Source organism: Haemaphysalis longicornis, unplaced genomic scaffold, assembly GCF_048455015.1.
Source record: "Haemaphysalis longicornis isolate Haplotype H1 unplaced genomic scaffold, Haemaphysalis longicornis Haplotype H1 scaffold_2, whole genome shotgun sequence".
Taxonomy (NCBI): Eukaryota; Metazoa; Arthropoda; class Arachnida; order Ixodida; family Ixodidae; genus Haemaphysalis; species Haemaphysalis longicornis.
Window position 1 is genome coordinate 222,968,230 of NW_027526295.1, and position 21,776 is coordinate 222,990,005.

A 21,776-nucleotide genomic window follows, 5' to 3' on the forward strand; every position below is an offset into this window, starting at 1 on the left:
ATAGCCCAGCTCTGCTGTCCTGGCTGGATGCATAGGTTTGAGTGTTGAACGTTGCCGAGTTCATGTTCAAGAAGTAGCTTGTCCTGAAGAGATTCTCAGTGCTCTCTGCTTTATCACTGACCACCGCCATGGTCAGGGGCTTTACAGTTGCTGGATGCATGTGTTAGTGACCATGAGCTGTTCAGGTCTGAGGCCCTTGAGCTTGGTCGTTGGTTTGTTGGGAGGATGTAACTGAATGCTATACACCACAATGGCCAGAGCCTGTTCCAATGAGGAATTGCTATGCACTATGGAGCCTTCCTAGTATCACGCACAACCTCACCTGTATCGAGGGTATTGATTCCTACCAGACCAGGTTGCACTCCAGGCTGGGGAATGTGGTATCGACTTTCCATGTTTCTCGGCGAGTTTTCGTTTGAAGTATTATGCGGTAATGTAATAAACAGCATTGCTGCTTGGCAGTAAAAGTAACCAGATGTTGTTTTTGACTCTGCAAGCATCTTCGTGGGGCCAACCTAGCATGTGACATGCTGCCATGAGACAAAAGATCATGCCAGCTGGGCTGTTGGTGGGATTTCATTCCACGCGAATGACATAAAACTGAAAAAAAAAAAAACAAGAAAACTGAGTGCCTACACTGATTAGAAACTAAATGTTTATTGTAATTTCAGCATACGCATGCAGTAAACCGGAACAGTTCTTTTTGGAGTGAACCAGTAGGAGCCTCTCATTATCGTGAAAGAAATACAGAACAGTTCTGAAAGATTTTCCAAGGCACCAGCTTGCTTGCAGTTGTATAGGTCTGCTTATGCACAGGCGACCTACGAACCTGGCAACCATTGTGCACCTCACGTACGTTTCAGCTCGCTAAATAATCAAAGCTGACCAAGCACTGGTGTATTTTCCACCCTACCCTGTTCATTTTTAGAAAAATTACCCCCTTGATCTATCCTCCAATAGCGCATCACTGCTTACTGGTTAAAATGTCGCGTTTTCAGGCGAGCTCAGGTATCAGCTGTGCGTTCAGCCTGCTTAGATCAGGTAGTGAAATTGTTCACTACCAGCCATCGCTTGCCGAACTTGCACGCTCGAAATCCGCGACTAACGCCCTTGTCCTTGACGTTCCAGGGCCAGTCGCACGTCTTGTACAGGTCGTTGAACACCAGTCCCGGCGAGCACACGAAGCGGTGCGCCCTGCCCCGGTGGCAGCGGAAGAACTCGGCGCAGTCGCGGGGACTGGCGTAGAAGCCCTCGCTGGCCACACAGCTCACTCTTCCCCAGCGGTCTGACGCGACGCCCTGCGCACGCGCAGTCACGGGTCTGTTGGCGTCGCAGCGCACGTTTCTCGGCCAGTCGCATATGCCTTTTTTGTCGTCGAACAGCAATGGGCCGGGACACTGCATCGTGAATGGGCGTCCTTCAACGCAAACGAAGAAGCGGACGCAGGTCTCGGGGTCGGCGAAGGGTTTGCCGGTTGTGCAAGCCGACGGTGACTGTACTGGTGTCGCGGTTGACACAGTCGAAGATGCGGTGGTGATCGAAGTTGGTTCCCGTGTCGTTCTGGCGGGATAATGTGGCAGCACTGGGTCCGAAAAGAGGAAGTCCTCGCTAGGCCTGGCGATGGGGGCTTCCGTTTCTGCGGAGAGAGTGTTCACGTCAGGAAGATACAGTAAAGTCCAAACTATATATATATTTAAAGTAAATAATATCAGTTTTAAAATCAAATCCCAGAAAATTCTAACCGAGGATTGAAAGTGCTCGCGAGGCCTCATGGCTGGAGCCTCGATCGTTCCTACCAAGAGACGTCCAGATGAACTGTAGAACCCAGCCGACTCTTAAAAAGAACTGTCCCTCCTCTGCTCAGTAGCTCGTCACCACTTTGTAGCCACTGGTAATAATAACTATTCACAACGTAGAAAATGTAATCGGACAATCGGGGTATTACATGCCAAGGCTACACCTGATTTCTACTCCTACACGCGGTATAAGAGGGCTACGGATTCACTGTGATCTCGTACACCCTGGTTAGTCTCATCGTTTGCCTCCATTAAAAGCTAGTATAATAATGAAGGCGCAAAGTCGTTGAAACCAACCGAGATTGAGCTACACTCAAGAGCACTTTGACCCTGAGCTAGCAACCCCCCTTTTTTAAGCCCTTGCGGACTTGCATGCTGCGGCACGGACAAACTAAAAGTGCTTCGTCCAGTCCGCTTAGGGCATGCAGTGCGGACATTCGGTGAGTGGTAGCCTTGGCTTTTGCACGAAAGATGTCAGCACCGTTCATGAACGTCGGCAGTGTTTTGTCTTGACTGGGGCAAACCCATTGTTTTGCAGGGGGCGGGGGAGAAGGCAGTTCTGGTGTGGCTTGTTGCCGACGCCCATGGCACCATTCATCCTTGCCTGTAAAGGGTGCCCCACAGCAAGCACACCTATGCTGTGGTGTAGGTTTTGAGCAAAGCAGTTATCCCGGGGAAACATTACTTATAACAAAATTAAACGGAAGATAGCATTGATCCCTCTCCTGGGAATGGGCCCGGTGCGTACTCTTTGCTCCCGCTTCAGAAGCCGGCGACACGGTGTTTCTCGCACGTCGCTTACCAGCCGCATCCGCACGCTGTGCCAACCGTGCTTTGTGTTTTTCCCGTCCCAGTGACCCAGTTTGCTCGCTTTAGCGGTGGCAGTGTCTGTCTAACCGTCGCTGCTTTGGTTTTTGATCAGTCTCGACATTCCGTCGCTGTCATTCCAGTTCCACCCTATTTTTCCGCCTGTTCGGCCCTGCACTTTTTCCGCACTCCATTTAACGCTATGCATCAACGTGTACCACACCGACCATGAGTGTTTATGAAAACCAAAAAGACGTTTCGGCTCCCGCACGGGAGCCCTGTTCACAATTCCGCACTGAAGCGGAAACGTCTTTTTGGTTTTCATGAACATTTGTGGTCCGTGTGAGTTTTTAATTGTTGTCATGCGTTTTCCCGACCAGGCGGGATTCCGTCCAACTCTTGATTTCATTTCAACGTGTCTTGCCATTCTCATGCAACACCCCACAAGAACAGCGAACCGTCGCCGCCGCCACGACTCGACGTCATTCAGAGGCACCAGCTAGACCAGCGGCGACAGCGGCGACAGATCACAGGGAGGCTACATGGGGCGCGCTAGCCATGATTCCCATGCGCACGCGGGGGAATCTCGGAGGCCATGCGCTAGCGTCACTAAATGATCTAAGTGACGCTAGGACGCGCCACATGCGGACTCCCTAGCACTTGCGCGAAGGCAACGCCACTGCGCCCAACGCCGCCGCAACCTCGGCGTGACGTCACCCCTTTGCGTGTGCGGTTGGTAGGCTCTCTATGAACCCACCTAAAGATCATCTCATATCCCAATAACGCAACAATAATTTATGCTGCAGAAGGAGCGAGCTGCAAGCAAGTGATGCTACAGCGATTGCGCTTACATGAACACGTACCTGCACAAATAGGGGAACAGCGCAACACAGACGAAACACAACAAGAAGAAAGGGACAACCGTTGCGCTGTTCCCCTCTTTGTAATCATGCACCAACTCGCCCACCCTTACGTACCTGCAGCCTTCCATCGTTACGTTCACACTGGAAAGCCTGTAGAGAATGCTCGTCCTCAAGCACGTGCGCACTGAGGGAAAGCCACCTTCGTGGCGACAACGCCGTCGATGGTGTTTGCAAACAGAACATGTCACACACACCCTGCCAAAAAGTCAATGAAAAAGCTGGACGTAAACTGAATAGTGCGTTCTACAGGTGCAGTTTATAAAAGCGGAGAAGGATAAACATACCAGCTAATTACGTATATAAGGACACGCACGTGAACTCGCGACACGCAAGCTAACAGCTTTGGGATGACCGTATACTTACTTGACTATATGGAGTGTTTACAGCACGATACATGAGAGCGCTTGTGCATGAATGTTTGCAGGAAATTCGTTGAGTAGGCGGGCGAGGGGGCGAAGCAGAGTCTTTACACTCAAATAGAGTAATACGCTTCCATTTTATAAATTTCCGTCGCTTACGACGTAAAGGCAGCGGTGCATCATCAGGGAGAAAATACTCCACGCCAAGAATAACAACCAAGAGATGTCAACACGACTTATTTGTTCATTCATCCCATGGTATCGCTACAGCCATAATATTATGCACGCACGTACTTATATACGTACCGGCAATGCTGAGTCCCACAGCGGCGGGACACATCGCGGTCACAGCGACGACGACCAGCAGCGGCAGCCAGCACTTCGTCTTCTTCCCAGCCGCTCTGCTCGTTCCCACGGCACGAAATGTTCCCGTGGACCGCTCGTAGGTGCTCCTGAAAGAAGGAGGTCCGGCACTACAGCACGCTCCGCTAGGAAGTGCATCTCCGCAGGACATCGCGCAGGCGCGCCTCAGTGCGCAGCAGCGCGGTCTGACGAGCCATGGCTCAAAGAGCCGTTTTATTCGGGCCCGGGAACGCCTAACGGGGTGATTCGATGGTGACAAGGCACGCGTAACCGATCCAGTTTGTCAGCGGCTTCTCTGCAGATATATATCGACGACGTTCCGCCGGGTTCCTGTCGCCCCTCGCCGAAAATAAAATCGCGCCGTTACAAACCCGGGGGAACCTGTTTTATTACTGCGGGTGAACCCGATATAGGAGCAGAGACCGCAGTTTCTGTCCTAGCTGCCGTCGTGAACTCTCGCCTTCCTCCCTGACAAGGAATACGGTTCAGTACGAAAGCGGAAGCTATGGGCGACCGTCCAACCTGGCGATACACTATTTAATGTCACCTTTATTTTTTTTACGGCGCGTACTGGTGAAGAGGACCTGGACTGCCAGCCAAGGCCATCCCCCTCACCCCCCACCCACCCCGGGCGGGTGTCCTAACAGCAGCGCTAACGCTCGTCAAGTAAAAATTTATTCCTCCTCCTCCTTTACGGCGCGACACTTACCGGCCCCATTTTGGGAACAACCAGCGTTGTTGTTGTCAGGTGCAGAAAATAACTGGCGCTGTAAACAGTAAATAAAAGACACGATTGATTGATTGATTGATTGATTGATTGATTGATTGATTGATTGATTGATTGATTGATTGATTGATTGATTGATTGATTGATTGATTGATTGATTGATTGATTGTGGGGTTCAACGCGCCGACGCAACGCAGACGATGAGGCGCGCCGCAGTGGAGGGCTCCGGATTGATTTTGACCACCTGGGGATCGTTTACGTGTGCCGAAATCTCGAACACACGGGAGTTTTCGCTTTTCGCCTCCATCAGAAAAGCGGCCGCCGCGGCCGGGAATCGAACCGCGTCCTTGAGCTCAGCAGTACAACGCTATAGCCACTGAGCCACCGCGGCGGGTAACAAAAGGCACATTTGAGTTCCTATTGGAATTGAACCAGGGCCAAGTGCGTCACCGCAGCGCTACCTCAGCATGCATAGAAACAAGCTAGCGAGGGCGTGCAGAGCTTACGTCATATTACGTGACAGGTGAACGCGACGGCACGCGAGTAGAACAGATGCAAGCCCGCCACGGAGAACTATGATTCTGCATTAGTTATGGGCGTGTAAGTGGTGCCAGTCTACCTGTCAAAGCAGTTCGCGACAAAATACGAAGAACCGAAAGCAAATAAAGAGACGCAAACACAATGCTGTAAACAAGCCTTTGATAAGTGTTGCCAGGAGTAGTCATAATGTTTTCGCCTTTAAAGCACCGTAAGTAGACTTAAGTGCTTTGAGGAGATTTTACACGAAGTTCTATATTTCATGGAGGGCGAGAAATAAATCAGTAGAAATTAGCTTCTTTTAACAGCGGAGCTGTTGTAGCTGGCCGTGAAGTGTAGCGCGTAACGCGTTAAAAATACCAAGAAAATGCCGAGCGCTCGTGAGCGCGTGCTTCGCGGCGGCCGCTGAGCGCCCCAGGCTCGCGCAGCGGCTTGAGCAAAAAAAAAAAAGAAGAAAAAGGGGAAAACCCTCAGGAGTGTTTCGCTTTGCCTAGCAACCAACAATGCCACAACTGGCGCAACACCTGCTCCACGGAACCTCGACGCGACTCCACAACGCCGCGCATGCGTCGTGCACGTATACGCCGCCGCTGCGCCCCAGCTGTCGTCAAGCGCTACCGCGCATGTAATGCTTGGCATGAGGAACACGACGATATCGATGCATATGGCGATGACTACTACTAGCACAGTGCAAAGCGACGACGGATCGAATATGTGAAAAACAATTTCAAACTTGTACATATACTGGTGATATGTCGTTTAGTGCTCACGTAGAAAGAAATCCTGCATCTTCGCTATGGTTCAAGCCTTGCGTGACTTATACTGAGTGCAAGCATCGCTAGTTTCTTTCTCATTCTCAGCTTCACTGCTGTAGTCATCTATTGTTGAAAGGTATGAAAAGCTAGACGCTGGTACTGACGCCTTTGTATAGTCAAGCGGATGGTCTACATTACAGTGTTGCAGAAGAAAAAAAAAAAACGATAATGTGCGCAGCTCTCCTTCCTGGTAGTATCGTTGTCAGCATCCGCATCCATGCTTGCTTGGTTTACGTTAACTTCGCCCACGCCGTTGCGACATTTTCGCTCGCTCTGCCTACATGTGATCGTTCTCCGCGAGACGTCAGGTAGCCATTGAAGCCGATTCGCAGTATTATTGAAATTTATGCAAGAGTCATCCTGTGTCATGGTGGCGTTTCTGAAATCGCGCCTGTCTCAACAGTAAATAGCGGCTGCACCAACGATGTCGCATACATACTATGTGATCGCGTCGGCGGTTCGAGTGGCGGGTTCACCAGGGCGTAACGGTCGCGGCACGAAAGTTTTCGCCGCATCCAGATCGACGGCGCTCCCAAACCTGAACCCGGAAGCTCGACTATGCGCGCCCCGTGCGCCCAGCGAGCTCGCGGGAAAGTCAGCAACAGCCTAGCGATTAAATCATTTCTCTTTTGTGGGCGAAAACAAAAAGCGACCGCTTTCATATAACGCAAAGCGTAGGATGCAAAGTTCAACGCCGTAATAGATTGCAGTGAAAATGTATTTCTGACACGAAGGCGGCAACCGAACTTGGGCTCGAACAGCGGGAGGCGAACGGATAGTTATGCACGTAACACGACAGGATCGCCCCGCAGGGAGCCGGAGATTAAATTTCTTCACGAACTGCTCGAAGGGATCGAGTTTCGGCTGGCCTCAGCTCGCCGGGAGTAGTCCGCAGGCGTGCACGCATGCGAACACACTAGACAAAAAAAATACAGAACATACAAGACAAGTGTTCCTCATATTGCGGCATCAGGAAATACCGCCTTCCGTTACTCGGGTGGCGAAATTCCGTGGATATAGTAAATGAGGTGACTGTGTCCATAGATCAGAAAACACTCGGGCTCGTCGGTCATTAATTGCTTTCCCGCTCGGCGCAGAAGGCAACGGGGGCGTGATGTATTTACGTAATTAATGGCTTTAAGGTAAGGCTTTGAGAAAGCGTCGCGGTTTCAACACACGATACCAGCGCGTCGGTGTCAACGACCGACCACGAAACAGCGGTCACCCCCGGCCGACCGCTCCCGTCTTCGAACTTTTCTGCACTTGCTGCAGGATGCTTCTGCTTTCGGCACCACGCGGGCCTGCTTTGTCGGATCGCAATGCAAAACGAAGGCTTCGCTGTCACGCGAGATACTCACTGTTTACCAAAGAAATAACAGCAGACTTGTGTGACAATGTGAGTACAACGTTAGAGGATCACAATCCAATCTTTACAGGATTGCCATTCTGTAAGGTCGCAGTCTCGCGCGCGAGAGGAATTCTGAGTTTTGTCCATTTCATGTATGTTTCATAGTGAGCGAACTCTAATTAGACGGTAGCAGACGAAGCGGGTGGGACGTAAGACGAGCAAGGTGGGTCGTCTTGAAGCTGACGCTAAATGGACATTCTTGAAAGAGACACAACTCAGAATTCCGCCCTAGAACGTTTCTATTGCGCTGCAATGGGTTTATATCAAGCTTTCGGAGTTTGGGTTGAGCTCATACTTTTTGTAGAAAATGGCACAAGAGTTATAATTCTAGCATTTCATTCGTATGCAGCTATCCAACCATTTTTCATGGTCGCCTGGCTGCTGCTGCCTAATCCTGGTGGAGAGGGAAGCGTAGTTGGAATGCTAGGCCGTAGTTTCATTTCCGGTGTCTCCTTGAAAAAGATTCAGCGACGTGGCGACACGTGAGCGATGGCGTGCTCGTGACAGAGACGGAAGGGTCCCGCAATAATCGCACGACATAAGGAGGCCGAAGCCAACGTATTATACTAATAAACATAAGTCGAACGCATTCGTCGACAATCAAAGCGGGTGAAGGAACAAGATGGTACGACAGAAAAATCTTTCTGTTGGGGCCACAGAAAAAATTCTGGAGAGTTTGCACTCACGTGCAAGACTTGAATGGCGAAGCTGTTGTATATGTGATCATTGACGGACAGAAAGCTGAGTAATAGTATCGTTGTGGTGCCGTGGTTGACGTCGGCGGCACGGCATATCAATGAACCTATGTTGAGCAAGGCCAGAGTGAGCTCGTCGTTTCCGGACGCCACTCTTCAAGCGCGACTTATCGTCTCTATAGCTTTGCACGCCGAGCCTCTCGAAGCGCGGCTTCTTCCTCGGCCGTGGAACTATCCGTGACCGTGCCATGTGGAGCAATGATCACCTACACCGTCTTACAGCAGCTTCAACATTCAAGGCGCGGCTCTTCTAAGGTACAGAGCGCATGCGCACGACGACACGAGGACGAACGAACGCGGAGCGTACGCTCCTCGCCACGATACGGCGAAACCTGGAGTGTTTTTAATTTTTGTGTGTGTGTGGCCGATTTTGGCCGATCTCCCTAAGTGGGTCTGCTTGGCTTGACGAAAGTGCGCTCAAGGCACGCGGCGAACGCTGGAATCCTTTTTTTTTTGTCAATATGGGCCAATCTCCTAAGAGGGTATGCTTAGCTTGACGAACGTGCGCTCGAGGCACGCGTGCACGGCTCTCGGCATTTTCTCTGTATTTTCTCTGAACGGCTCCAATCCACGCTGTGAAGGTTGAACTGCGAAGCTGTAAACGACACCCACTACGATTACCCATGCGGCGTTACTTGATTTCACCCACATGTCTCTACAAAGAGTGAAACCAGACATTCTGCCAGCCGTTACATGGGATTCGCCAAGGCGGCGTCCCGAACGCAGCAGCGCCGGCAGAAATAAAATGGAGAGGAGCGTCTTTCGAAGGATGAGGAAGGGGGCGGCACGCGCGGCTATGGCATCATCTTCCTCACTGCTTCCCCCTGTTGTATTTTATTCTGTCGGACACAGCAAAATGCGGAAATGAAGAAGAGGATCAATCACGTGGAAGCTATGGATTGAAAGAAGAAAGAGAATGAAGAAGACGAACTCTCTTTTTTTTTTTTTTTTCAGAAGTTTGCTATTCAGCATAACGGGAAATTACATGCACAGATACACTCCGGATTCCCGAAGGAATTGGAGCAGGGGGCCATGACGTGGACCTTGTATCCATGCCGTGAAATCTGGCGGACGTCCGGGGCGCTGGCCGCAGGTGGCGATGTGCACAGCGCGTAGGTTTCGCAGAGCAGGACAACTCCACACCAGGTGCTCTGCTGTAGCCTGGTCAACTGGAGCGGGGCAAAAGGGGCACGTGGGGTTGATCGAGGTATCGTATTGAGGTGGCCAGGACCTCGTCACAGCTGGCGTGAGGGCGACTCCCAGGCGAAGACGTCTGAGCAGGACCTCATCTTGGCGAGACAACCCACCAGGGAGATCCGTACCGCGCGGGGGTAGCGGGTATGAGAGCGCGCGCGGTGCGCCGTAGACGTTCTTTTGCACTGGCAAGGCGAACACCGTTTGACGAAGGTGCAAGAGGAGCTGGATATTGCACACGCACAGGGTGTGTTCCGGCATCTGCAGCCTGCATTGCGGGGTGGCTGTTCCGTTGGCGCCATGACACGCGCACACGACATGGGTAAGTGTCCACTATGTTCTGGATTTCGAGCAGAAGTTCGTTGGACGTGAGAGTTTTACGAAGCTCTCGCACAGCTGCCGATGAATCAGTGTAAATTGTACACTGTGGTGAAGAGTGGTTGATTATCAACGATGTGTGTAGCAGAGCATCCCGAACTGCAAGGAGTTCTGCCGGCGTTGATGGCCACTTCTCCGTTGTTATGTAAGTGCACGTCACTGGATCGGGAGCCACAGTCGGGCAAAGTAGAGCGGTGTGAAGTAAGGTATCGGAAGCACTGGTGTCGACAAACATCAGCGTAGAGGAAGGGCTGGCAATGTCCATAGAAGGCGGAATCGGAGCACCAACTGTTCGGGGATGAATACGGGCAACAGGTCGTGTATCCGTTAATTGGTGGAACTTCTATGGGGGCTGTATATTGGTGTTTGATAGTGGTGGGTCATGTGCGCTGCAAGAGCGGCGGAATCTGGGTCAAGGGCTTGTTTTCGGAGGCGGGCTTGTCGACGCTGATGCACTAGCTCATCAAGCGTGTTGAGCTGCTTCCTGTTGGAGAATAGGGACGGGGGTGAGGGCTGGAAGACCAGTTATAGCTCGCATAGCCGAATTGTTTATTGATTCGAGTAGTGCCCTGGCTGACTTTGTAAGAAAGTGGAATTGCGCTTGATAAACTATGCGAGGCTGAAGAATGTCTCGGACAAGCATGCGGGCCATCTTGGAGGCCGCACCAACGGCTTTTTGAGACATGCGACGGAACAGATGCAGCCATTGTGAAGCTTGATGCTTTGCAGAGCGAATCCAAGGTTTTGCAGAACCAGTGGCCGTAATATAGATGCTGGGTAGATGCTGTTGGGTAGATGCTGTTGGGTAGATGCCGTAGGGTAGATGCTGTTGGGATAGGCGTGCCTTGAACCGAAAGACGGATAGGGGAGGTTGCCAAGCGCCGACGGCCCCATGCGTTGGCCACGGTGAGAAGGGCTGTTTTGTTAGGAGAGAGCGTGAGGCCAAGATACCTGCACCGAGGATTGGTTTCATCTAGAACTTGTTGCAGGCGGACACTTTGGACGTGAAGGTCCTGGTGAACAGACCATACCGTGATATCGTCTGCATAGATGATTGTATAGATGTGTGGAACAGCACCAAGTCGCCAGGCAAGAGGTATCATGGCCATGTTAAAAAGCAAGGGGGCCAGGACAGATCCCTGAGGCACACCATGGCGGGGCTGGAAGGAACCTATGGGAGATCCGTTGAGATGGATGGAGAAGGTGCGGTTCCGTAGGTAGAAGGAAATGAAATCACATAGGCGGGATGGCAAGTGAAGGAGATGAAGTACTGCAATGACGGCGGTGTGGCCAAGGTGAACGCTTTGTGAACGTCCATGCCCAGCACAGCGCGAACACGGTGGGATCGGCCGCCAATAAGGATCATCTCGGAGAGATGCCCCAGACCATCCTCTGCACCAAGGTGGGGACGAAATCCAATTTGGCATGGGTGGTGCTCGTCGAGCCACCACTGAAGGCGTGTGGCGATCATCCGTTCCAACAGTTTCCAAACGGTCGCCGTGAGTGCTATTGGTCGGAGGTGGCGGATATCTGTGCTCGGTTTACCGAGTTTCGGGATAGGGATCACATCCGCTTGAAGCCAGGCCGGGGGGATCGTACACGTGAGCCGAACCCGGTTGTACGCCTCTAGGAGTCCCTCCAGAGAAGAATCGTCGAGGAAGACGAACTCTCGGACACCATGTTTGTATAGTAGCACGAATTCAGTCTGATTGAAATACAGTTATGTTTTCTTGACGACGCGCGCGGCTTCGGGCTCCTTTCTTCCACTCTTGTTTCATGTGTCGCCCCCAAAAAGCGCTCTCCCCCCTCTCCAGTCGCTGAATCCAAACCACCGTCTGTCTCCCAGTCTCCACGTGCGGAATCGCTCTGCATATTTTATGGAAAACGCGAATGCTGGATAGGCACGCTGAGCATATATGGTTTCTTCCAGAGCACACTTCTGCCAAATGATAATTAATTTTAAAGACGTCCATGACCAAAATTATTCTCGCCCTAATTGGTATCCCCTCCTCATTAGTTGTTCACGGGAGCCCCCGTTTTAAACTAAGAGTACATAATTGTTTGTTGTGTTTAGTTTTGTTTTTCAGCTTGTAATCAACTCATCTATATGTGTACGTAACCAACTAATTTGTATGTGTAAAACAAAAGTGGGCGTAGATTCGTCGGCAAGACGACGGGCTGTCGCTCCGCTCCTCCATTCGGGCCGAGTTCGATCCCTGACGCAGTTTGTTTGTGTGGCCTGGGTGTAGACATCATCCAGTAGCAGCCTGGGATGCTTGTTGGTGTAGCTGCAGTAGTAGCCTGGGAGTTTTCCGCTGACGCGGACACTAAACTTTCCTTGCCTGGTTAGAGGTATACAGCTTCGCAGTAAAAATCACAAAAAATAGCATCGCAGTGAAGCGTAATATATCATCGCAATAATAAGGTAATATCATCAGAATATTTTCGTAGTGCCGTCAAAACGTCACCATTCAGTACCTATTTTGATCGGTACCCATATCGGCAACTATGTAGAACTCGCTGTCCCAAGAGAAATGAGTTTAGGTTTGCAGAAAATGTGGGGCACAACACGAGGGGTAATATTTAGGCTAAGTTTATAGTGCACGGGTTCATTACTGTTTCTTTTTTGTTGTTGTTGGTGGTGGTGATGTTGTTGAAGGGGGGGGGGGGGGGGCATACTAGTGCATGAGTATATACCTAGAGCGTAATATTGACGTTTTCTGCTGTCGTGGGAGATCTAGGCGCAACGCAGAGTTTAAATTTGAAGGCAACAGGAGACATGTCGGAGTTGATGTGCCGGCGAAGTTTCAGTGCTGTGGGCTAATTAGGGCTTTTATGGAGCATTTCGCCCTATAATTGCAGATTTAGGGTGCATGATGTTGGCCCGCTACCCCGGAAAAACTAAGCGCGGCACATGGTTAGAATTTGAGAGGAATTTGGGGCATATCAGTATTGATGCGTGAGCACATATTAAAATGCGCGAGTTGATTACGGCCCGCGGAAAGCAGTCGGCAACGTTATATTTTGAGAAACGCTTACATTTTTGTAGCGTGAGCTACACTGGCCGAGGTTGAGCAGTTACGCGTGGCTCCTGGAGAGCTGTGCTGCGCATGCGCGAGCAGCAGTGACATCTCACGGCGAACAGCTGGCGCGCCGAAGCCGCCGCCGCCGCTGCGACTGGATTGGATTGAATTGGATTGGATTAAACTGTATTGGATTGTATTGGAAATCGTTTTAGCAGCAGTAAGAATGATAATCAGCTCATCCTAGGCAACCAGGAAACCTAAGAATAACCAGCTGAACCTCAGCTCAAGCTACGTATATCCTGGCATAGCCGAGCTAAGCCACTGCTATTTTTTTTTTTGCTCGGTGTCGCGGAAGAACATGATAGTGTTTGCAGGACACTAACTCACCCCCTCCAACAAAACATGGAGGTTTTGTTGGAGGGGTTGGGGCCGCTTGCGAGAGATCGGGAAAGGTTAGTCGAAGCAACAGCGACACCCAAAATTGGGTTGTCATTCCGCAAGTTCACACATATATGGCGGGATTTCTCGCAAAGGACATGCATCATGCGCTTACACTCTAAATTCCACCATGTGAACCTACGAAAAAACTCCCGTTATTTATAGTCGCGAGCTAACGCATACAACATTTGATTGTAGAGCATTCATGAAGTACGCCATACTAAACCCTACAGCTGGTTGATATGTCGCATTTCAAGCACCAAAAAGAACGCACCGAATGTGAGGACAACGATCGAGAACATCCACATTGCTATCGCCATGACCGACTGAACTGCCCTCCTTAAAACGCTTTGTGTAGGCGGGGTAAAAGCATGCGCTATTAATTCCATCATTTACGTTATGAGTTTAGAACACGCACCCACAAATTACATATAAACAACAAGAAAAATGTGCAAAGAGTCGAAAGCAGAGAAATAAGTATAGTTAACTTTCCCAGAGGAAAAAAAACGAGTACGAGTTTAGGGCAAACCTGGAGCACGGCTTGAAGAACGGGGTCCGCATGGTTATCACTTCGTCGGAGACTCGTCCGCTTCTGGCTTCCATGCATGGCTCGAATACGGCGCGGACCTCGGCCGCTAAAAGCGGTTCATATTCCCCTCTTTTGGCCATTGTTGCCCGGACCGCCCCTCCCACGCATTCAACTGCCGTCGCTTGCGGCAAAGACCGTCTCCAAATGACCACGTTATGCCTCGCGAGGAGGAGGCGGTCTCGCTTTCGTCGTTACTCTTGGGCCCTCAGACTGGACGGCCAGCAAGGGATGCATCGCGTAGAGTAGACGATTGCGAAAACGCTCGGGCACTGGCCGCTACGGCGATCACGTCGTACAGAGATAGAACAGGGCTAGAAACTGAGAAAATCGGCGGGCGTGTCTCCTGTGATGAGAGAAAACGGAACCCGGGAAGTTGGTCCAAAGAAAGTTAGTAAATAAAGCTGAGAGTCAAACGAAAGCTAACACGAATCGTTTCAGGGGGAAATCCCTGGATAGCTCCCGTCTAGCGCAGACATATGCGACGAGAAAGCTGTTATGCGGGACCTCACAGAAATGATGCATCCACTACACTGTGTTGACAGGCATTTCAGGATGGAGCCGGACCGGTGCCAAGACGCCGCGAGTGCAAACAATGAAGAGAGCTAAGGGTACGCAACAGGTAGTTCGTGCCTGTCACCCGGGTATAGAGCCGCGCAAACGGATCAACTGTTATCAAACGGCCCACGAACAAATTCGCCGACGGTTACGGTACTCCCTAAAGCTCGGCTTGAACGCAAAAACAATAGCAGGCTTATTGCGATGGGTGTAGTTAGTGTCACTAGATAACCTTACCTAGTGACACTAGGTGTAGTGCTGCGCAACTTCCTCGCCATTCAGGAGACCGCGGTAAGGAGCTCGTGGGTGATGCGTGAGCGCGTTTCACAGCAGTCGCCCCAGACAAGCCTCCGATTGGCGAACGGGACACGTCACGCTACTATGGCGGCGTCTCTCAGCCGCTACTGTCAGACAACTCCGTTCATGCAACGCTTGCTCTTTCGCCATTCTTCTTCGCTTTCATCCTCATGCTTGCGCTGTGCCTTCCTCCGCTTGTCTCTTCGCGCACTCAGCTATCACCGGCAAAAATTGTCCGCTGCTTTCGCTCTCTTCCATTCTCCCTGGTGCCCACGGGAAAAGGTGATTTGACAGGACCCGATCGCAAATCCCAGCATAAATTCTGCTGGGAAATCAGGTGGGCATCGTGGGAAATTACGTGGGCATGGTGATCAATCCTGGAAACTTACTTGGGCTGGGAGTAGGTGGGAAAAATGGCGGTGGGTTAGGTGGGCACCTCGGCTATCCTGGGCAATACTGGCGGCCTTACTGATCAACGTGACCCACAGGAAGCATGCTGGGGATAATAGTGTAATAATAGCTGGGGGTGAAGGCAAAAAGCGAGGCCGTAAGATGTCGCCAAAATTACGCTTCGCTTCGTGTTCGCTTTTTCTTTTAACCTCTCCTTTTTCCCCTCTCTTGCGCACTAATTATTTTAGGGTCTTTACTCTCTTCTCCCCATCCCCGCAGAGTAGCATGTAGGCGGGAACATACCGGCAAAACTCTCTGCTTTCATCTAATAAAGAGATATGTCTCTCTCTCTTTCTCTCTCTATTACACCTATGCGAATGACACAAGTATGTAAACAAGCGAAAATTCAGTCAAAAACAAACATGCAAACCTTCGGAAGCTTGCATAACTTGTCTAGGATGGAATGAAGAGCTTGCCAAGATGCTGTTTATGGCCTGTTTACTAATGCGAACTGATACAGATCCTTTGCTGCGTTTTTCGCTAGCGGTCTTGCGTATTATTTCAACGTCACGGACTGCAAATGTTACCAAGCGTGCGTGTGCGCATGCGGTAATTACGCACGGCTGGAGGACGCGTCAGTTTGAAGTTGAAGTTTATTTTTTCTTTCCGCATACAGGGCGAGATGACGGAAACACGCGGCTATTCAAAGTTCGTGGGAGGCTGCAATTTTGACGTATGGAATTAGCAAGACACGTAATAACGCATCACACGCATGTGCAAAGCAACAATCGTCTTCAGTTAGTGACAGCTCGTGAATGTGACATGCCTGGCTAAAGAGGTTTGATATCCTGATCGCGTGCAAACCACTTACCAGTAATTTTGCATTTCGCGAAATTTGCATTGTTTTGCGTTTGTGCCGAACTTAATACAACACGCCGCGATACAATGGACTTTCACGAGTATCGAGACCAGTGATTTCCCTACACACCCCGTAGTTGGTGTGTAGACCCCCCTAGTTTTTCTGGACACCCCCCTTGAATCTCTAAATTTTACTCATGTCAATTCTTGTATAAAACGTCTTGGCAGTTTGGGCAAGCCCCAATAAAAGGAGGAGCGAAATACCAAGCTACTATCTAAATCGAGACAGGAAGAGAAAATACGCACCTGTCCATTTTATTCTAAGGGGCTTTAATTTCAACGAGGGACCAAATTTCTCTGAAAATATGAAGCCTCATAGCTGCAGTGGACGTCAGGTGAAGAGATAAAGGAAGGGATGTGCATGGTTCGAGGCACCAAATTAAATCAAACAACCCGCCCCCCCCCCCCCCCCCCCCACCCATCCAAAAAAAAAAAAAAAGCCTGAGACACCCTTTTTTTATTCGATTCCTGCGGAAACACCCCATCGAGAGACACCTTGGTCTGAATAGTGCTACGATATGCTTAGAAATTGTCGATTCTCGAAGTCTCACCACCCGGACACTCTGAATTGGTATAGAGTTACATATGCGATAATTAACTGGCTATTCTTTTACGCCGGCCCACGTATGTGCCGCCCCGCACGCCACGCAGGAATCTTGCCGCGAAAGTGCGTTTTGAGGCGCGCGCTAATTGCCGCAAGTGAGGACGTACCTTTGTTAGGTGAGGCAAAACACGTTGCGCGTGTTTTATCACCACTCACGCCGTTATGACCTCGGGGGAAAAGCGTCCAGTTGCCTTTGTCAGAACAGAACCAGCTTAGTTGACCGTGGCGTCTCTGTGGGACGCGTCATATTGCACCAAAACAATTTCTGCGCTGTGTTCAATACTGTTGTCCAGACTGTGCCCGTTTGTTCTAAAGGGCATATTGCAAAGGTTAGGCCAGTTATGACCTAGACCTAGAAACGGCTCGCAAAATCAAAGCAAAGGAAGAATCTGGAAAAACTACTCGACTGGCACTGGTAAAATAACAATTTCTTTATTTTGCCGCCCATGGGAGGGGACCGTCAGTAGAATTTGAGGGAAATTATTCGGCCGGCGCCGGCAGAATAGCCACTGCCTAATTTTTTAGATGCAGAGCGTCTGATTCACTCGCCTTGTCCCTCCGGCCAACCTTGGTTCTATAAACGTTGCCTCCGGCGTCGTCGTCGTTGTTGTCGGCGTTGTCCACCCCTCTGCCATTCTCCTCGCCGCGCGAGCTGCGCTCTCCGCCGCTCACCCCCTCTCCTCTCCGATAACGAACACTCTCTCGCGAGGGGCATTGTATTGGATTGGATTGGACTGGATTGGCTTGGCTTGGCTTGGCTTGGATTCGGTTGGATTGGATTTGGATTGGATTGGATTAAAGTGGATTGTGTTGCGTCATAGCCGCGGCACGTTGCGTCCTAGCCGCGGCAGACGCGCTGGGGCCGGCGCATGTGCAGTACTCTCTCTTCCGCGGTTTCCTCTCCTTCGGGCGCGCTGCGCATATAACCGGTGTGCCGTTCTCCGGCGAAGCAAAATCCACGCTTTGCTCAAACACCTAGAGTCCACGCCGCTTTACAAGTACGCCAACGTCGTCATCGACTGGGACCAGCTTACGCAGTCCCCTCAACGTTATGCGCGCTATAAAACGCGTTTCCTTCGCCGCTCCGCCTATGCGTCGCATCTACACAGGGGTTCCCGCGAGGGGAGGTGGGAGTTTTTAAACCGACCCTCCCAGGGGTTTCGGTTGCGGGAATGGTGTCTCGAGGAAACCTTTTTCGAATCGCTCCTTACCGGTTTTGTTAATAAGCCCTCCAGGCAGAATGTCGCCGAAATGTTCCTGCGACGCTGTTTGCACTCCTAGCGTAGCTTATAGTGGCCATAGTTACTCCGATCTCGGGATATGCCGCCTTTTCCGCCATCGCAGCCATTCAATGCGCGAGCGATGCTCGCTCAGAAAACAAGTACCAAGGAAAAAATATTGGCTGGCGATTACGATACTCCCTAATGCGATATTCGCGCGCAACAGCAGTGAGCTGAGGCAGCACTCACTCGTGGGCTGTATCGACGGCCGCGATGATGAGCCTGTGCGTCGGCGGCGCGAAGTGCGTGTCAGGCAGGGAACGCACACCATCGTCACGCGCACGCCCCCCTGATGTTTTCGTCAGCGTCGCGCAGACGAGCACCTCGTGCGGGCACAGCATGACCCCCCCCCCCCCCCCTCCCCTACCCCACCGCACACGTTCGGAAAGCTCTCGCGCCGCCACGGCGAACCGCCCTTCCCTCACAATTTCGCGACACTCTCCTCCTTTGCTTTTTTGTGGCGTGAGCTACACTGGCCGAGGTTGAACCGTTTCGCGTGGCTCCTGGAGAGCCATAAGCCCCGTGTACATGGACGCGACGGGGGCGAGTTGAGTTGAGTCCTGCGCGAACTTACCCGCGCGTTACGATTGGGGGCGCGTTCATCATCATCATCATCACCAGCCTATCTACGCCCACTGCAGGGCAAAGGCCTCTCCCATTATTATCCAGTTATCTCGGTCCTGTGCCAACTGTGACCAATTTATCCCCGCAAACTTCTTGATCTCATCTGCCCATCTAACTTTCTGCCGCCCCCTGCAACGCTTGCCTTCTCTAGGGATCCACTCTGTTACCCTTAATGACCAGCGGTTATCTTGCCTTCGCATTACATGCCCTGCCCACGTCCATTTCTTCTTAATTTCTACCGTCTTTAACACCAGTTTGCTCCCTGACCCACTCCGCTCTCTTCTTGTCCCTTAATGTTACACCTATCATTTTCCGCTCCATTGCCCGCTGAGTCGTTCTCAATTTAAGTTGAACCCTCTTAGTGAGCCTCCAAGTTTCTGCCCCGTAGGTGAGTACCGGTAAGATGCAGCTGTCATACACTTTCTTCTTCAACGACAATGGTAGGCTGCTATTCATTATTTGATAATGTCTGCCATATGCCCCCCACCCCATTCTGATCCTTCTAATTATCTCTGCCTCATGGTTGGGATCTGGGGTCACAACTTGGCCTAAGTAGACATATTCGCTTACCACTTCCACTGCCTCGCCACCTATCTCAAACTGCTGTGCTATCCCGAGGTTATTGATCATTACTTTAGTTTTCTGCATATTAATTTTCAGGCCCACGGTTCTACTCTGTTCGCCCAGTGCGGAAAGCATGCTTTGCAATTCGTCCCCCGAGTTACTTAGCAAGGCAACGTCATCAGCAAATCTGAGGTTACTGAGGTATTCTCCATTAACCCTCACTCCCACCTGTTCCCAATCCAACGTTCTAAATACTTCTTGTATGCATGCTGTGAATAACATTGGAGAGATTGTGTCTCCTTGTCTGACACCCTTCCTTATAGGTATTTTACTGCTCTCCCTATGGAGGATGATGGTAGCTGTAGACCCATTGTAGATATCCTCTAGTATTCTTACATAATGCTCATCTACCCCCTGGTTCCGTAATGCCTGAATGACTGCTAGGGTTTCGACCGAGTCAAATGCTTTCTCATAATCTATGAAGGCTATATATAGGGGTTCGGTATACTCAGCGCAATTTTCTATCACGTGATTGATCGTGTGAATATGGTCCATTGTTGAATAACCTTTACGGAACCCTGCTTGTTCTTTAGGTTGACTGAAATCTAATGTTGCAGAGATTCGGTTAGCGATTACCTTTGTAAATACCTTGTAGACGACTGACAGTAAGCTGATCGGCCTATAATTTTTCAAGTCCTTCATGTCGCCTTTCTTATGGATTAGGATGATGTTCGCGTTCTTCCAAGATTCCGGTACCATTGCGGTCATTAGGCATTGCGTATACAGGTTTGCCAGTTTTTCAAGTACAATTTCTCCGCCATCCTTCAAGAGGTCTGCTGTTATCTGATCCTCACCAGGTGCTTTGCCCCCTTTCATTTCTTTCAAAGCCTTCCTTACTTCTTCGGTCGTTAATGGTGGGATGTCTATCTCCTCTGAACTACTGTCTCGTTCGGCATTGTCCTGTATGTCCCGGCTGCTGTACAGATCCCTATAGAACTCCTCGGCCACTGTGACTATTTTATCCCTATTTGTGATGACATTGCCTTGCTTATCCTTAAGCGCATACATCTGATTTTTCCCCACGCCAAGACGTCTCTTCACTGCTTTCAGGCTACCTCCGTTCTTTACAGCGTATTCGATCCTCTCCATATTATACTTCCGTATGTCAGCTGTCTTACGCTTATTGATTAACTTCGAGAGCTCGGCTAGTTCTATTCTGTCAGCTGCGGTAGAGATTCTCATGGTTTGCCGTTTCTTGATTAGATCTTTCGTCTCCTGTGAAAGTTTACCAGTATCCTGTCTAGCCATAGTGCCCCCGACTTCTACTGCACACTCCGTGATAACGCGTGTAAGGTTGTCGCTGGCTTCCTGTGTCGTAAGCTCAGCTTCCTCGTTAAGGGCGGAATATCGGTTCTGCAGCGCGATCCTGAATTCTTCTACTTTACGTTTTACTGTTAGCTCATTTAACGGCTTCTTTCGTATTAGCTTGTTGCGGTCCCTCTTCAAATCTAGCCTAATTCGAGATCTTACCATACGGTGGTCACTACACCTTACCCTTCCGAGCACTTCCACATCCTGCACGACGCCAGGATTATCGCATAATATGAAGTCTATTTCATTTTTGTGCTCCCCATTCGGGCTCCTCCAGGTCCACTTCCGACTTTCCCGTTTACAGTAGAAGGTATTCATTATGTGTAGGTTATTCCGTTCTGCAAACTCAACTAGTAGGTCCCCCCTGCTATTTCTACAGCCCAGACCATAGTTCCCAACTGCCTTGTCTCCAGCCTGATTCTTGCCTACTTTAGCATTGAAGTCCCCCATAACTACGGTATACTGTGTTTTTACTTTAGCCATTGCCGATTCCACATCTTCATAGAAGCGTTCCACTACTTGGTCGTCGTGGCTGGAAGTGGGCGCGTAGCCCTGCACCACCTTGAGCTTGTACCTCTTATTGAGCCTAATTACAAGACCTGCTGCCCTTTCGTTAATGCTATAGTATTCGTCTATGTTGCCAGCTATGCTTTTATTGACTATAAATCCCACTCCCAGCTCTCTTCTGTCCTCTAGACCCCGGTAACATAGGACGTGTCCATTTCTCAGCACCGTAAAGGCTTCGCCTGCCCTCCTAACCTCGCTAAGCCCTATTACATCCCATTTAATGCCCTCTAATTCCTCAAAGACTTGCTTCGCTAGATAAGGTTCGCGCGTTAAACGTTGCCAGGTTCAGATTCCATTGGCGGCCTGTCCGGATCCAGGGATTCTTAGCACCCTCTGCTGCGTCACAGGTCTGACCGCCGCCGTGGTCAGTTGCTTCGCAGCCGCTGGGGACTGAGGGCCGAGGGTTAATTGGCGTATTCATGGGAGGTTGTGGCCGTTACTACACCAGGGTGGCCAATCCTGCTCTGGTGAGGGAGTGCATTACCGGCAAT

At 50.6% G+C, this 21,776-nt stretch overlaps 1 protein-coding gene across 1 annotated transcript; it reads right to left on the bottom strand.

Annotated features, from left to right (window-relative positions):
• Positions 1-689: 689 nt before the first annotated feature.
• Positions 690-18,413, bottom strand: LOC144167642 (uncharacterized). Its single transcript, XM_077696832.1, has 3 exons — positions 18,349-18,413; positions 4,192-4,337; positions 690-1,636 (listed from the first exon to the last, which is right to left on the bottom strand). The coding sequence occupies exons 2-3, from the start codon at positions 4,223-4,225 to the stop codon at positions 1,038-1,040; spliced, it is 633 nt and encodes a 210-aa protein (XP_077552958.1). The 5' UTR covers positions 4,226-4,337; positions 18,349-18,413; the 3' UTR covers positions 690-1,037.
• Between the last annotated feature and the right edge of the window lie 3,363 nt (positions 18,414-21,776).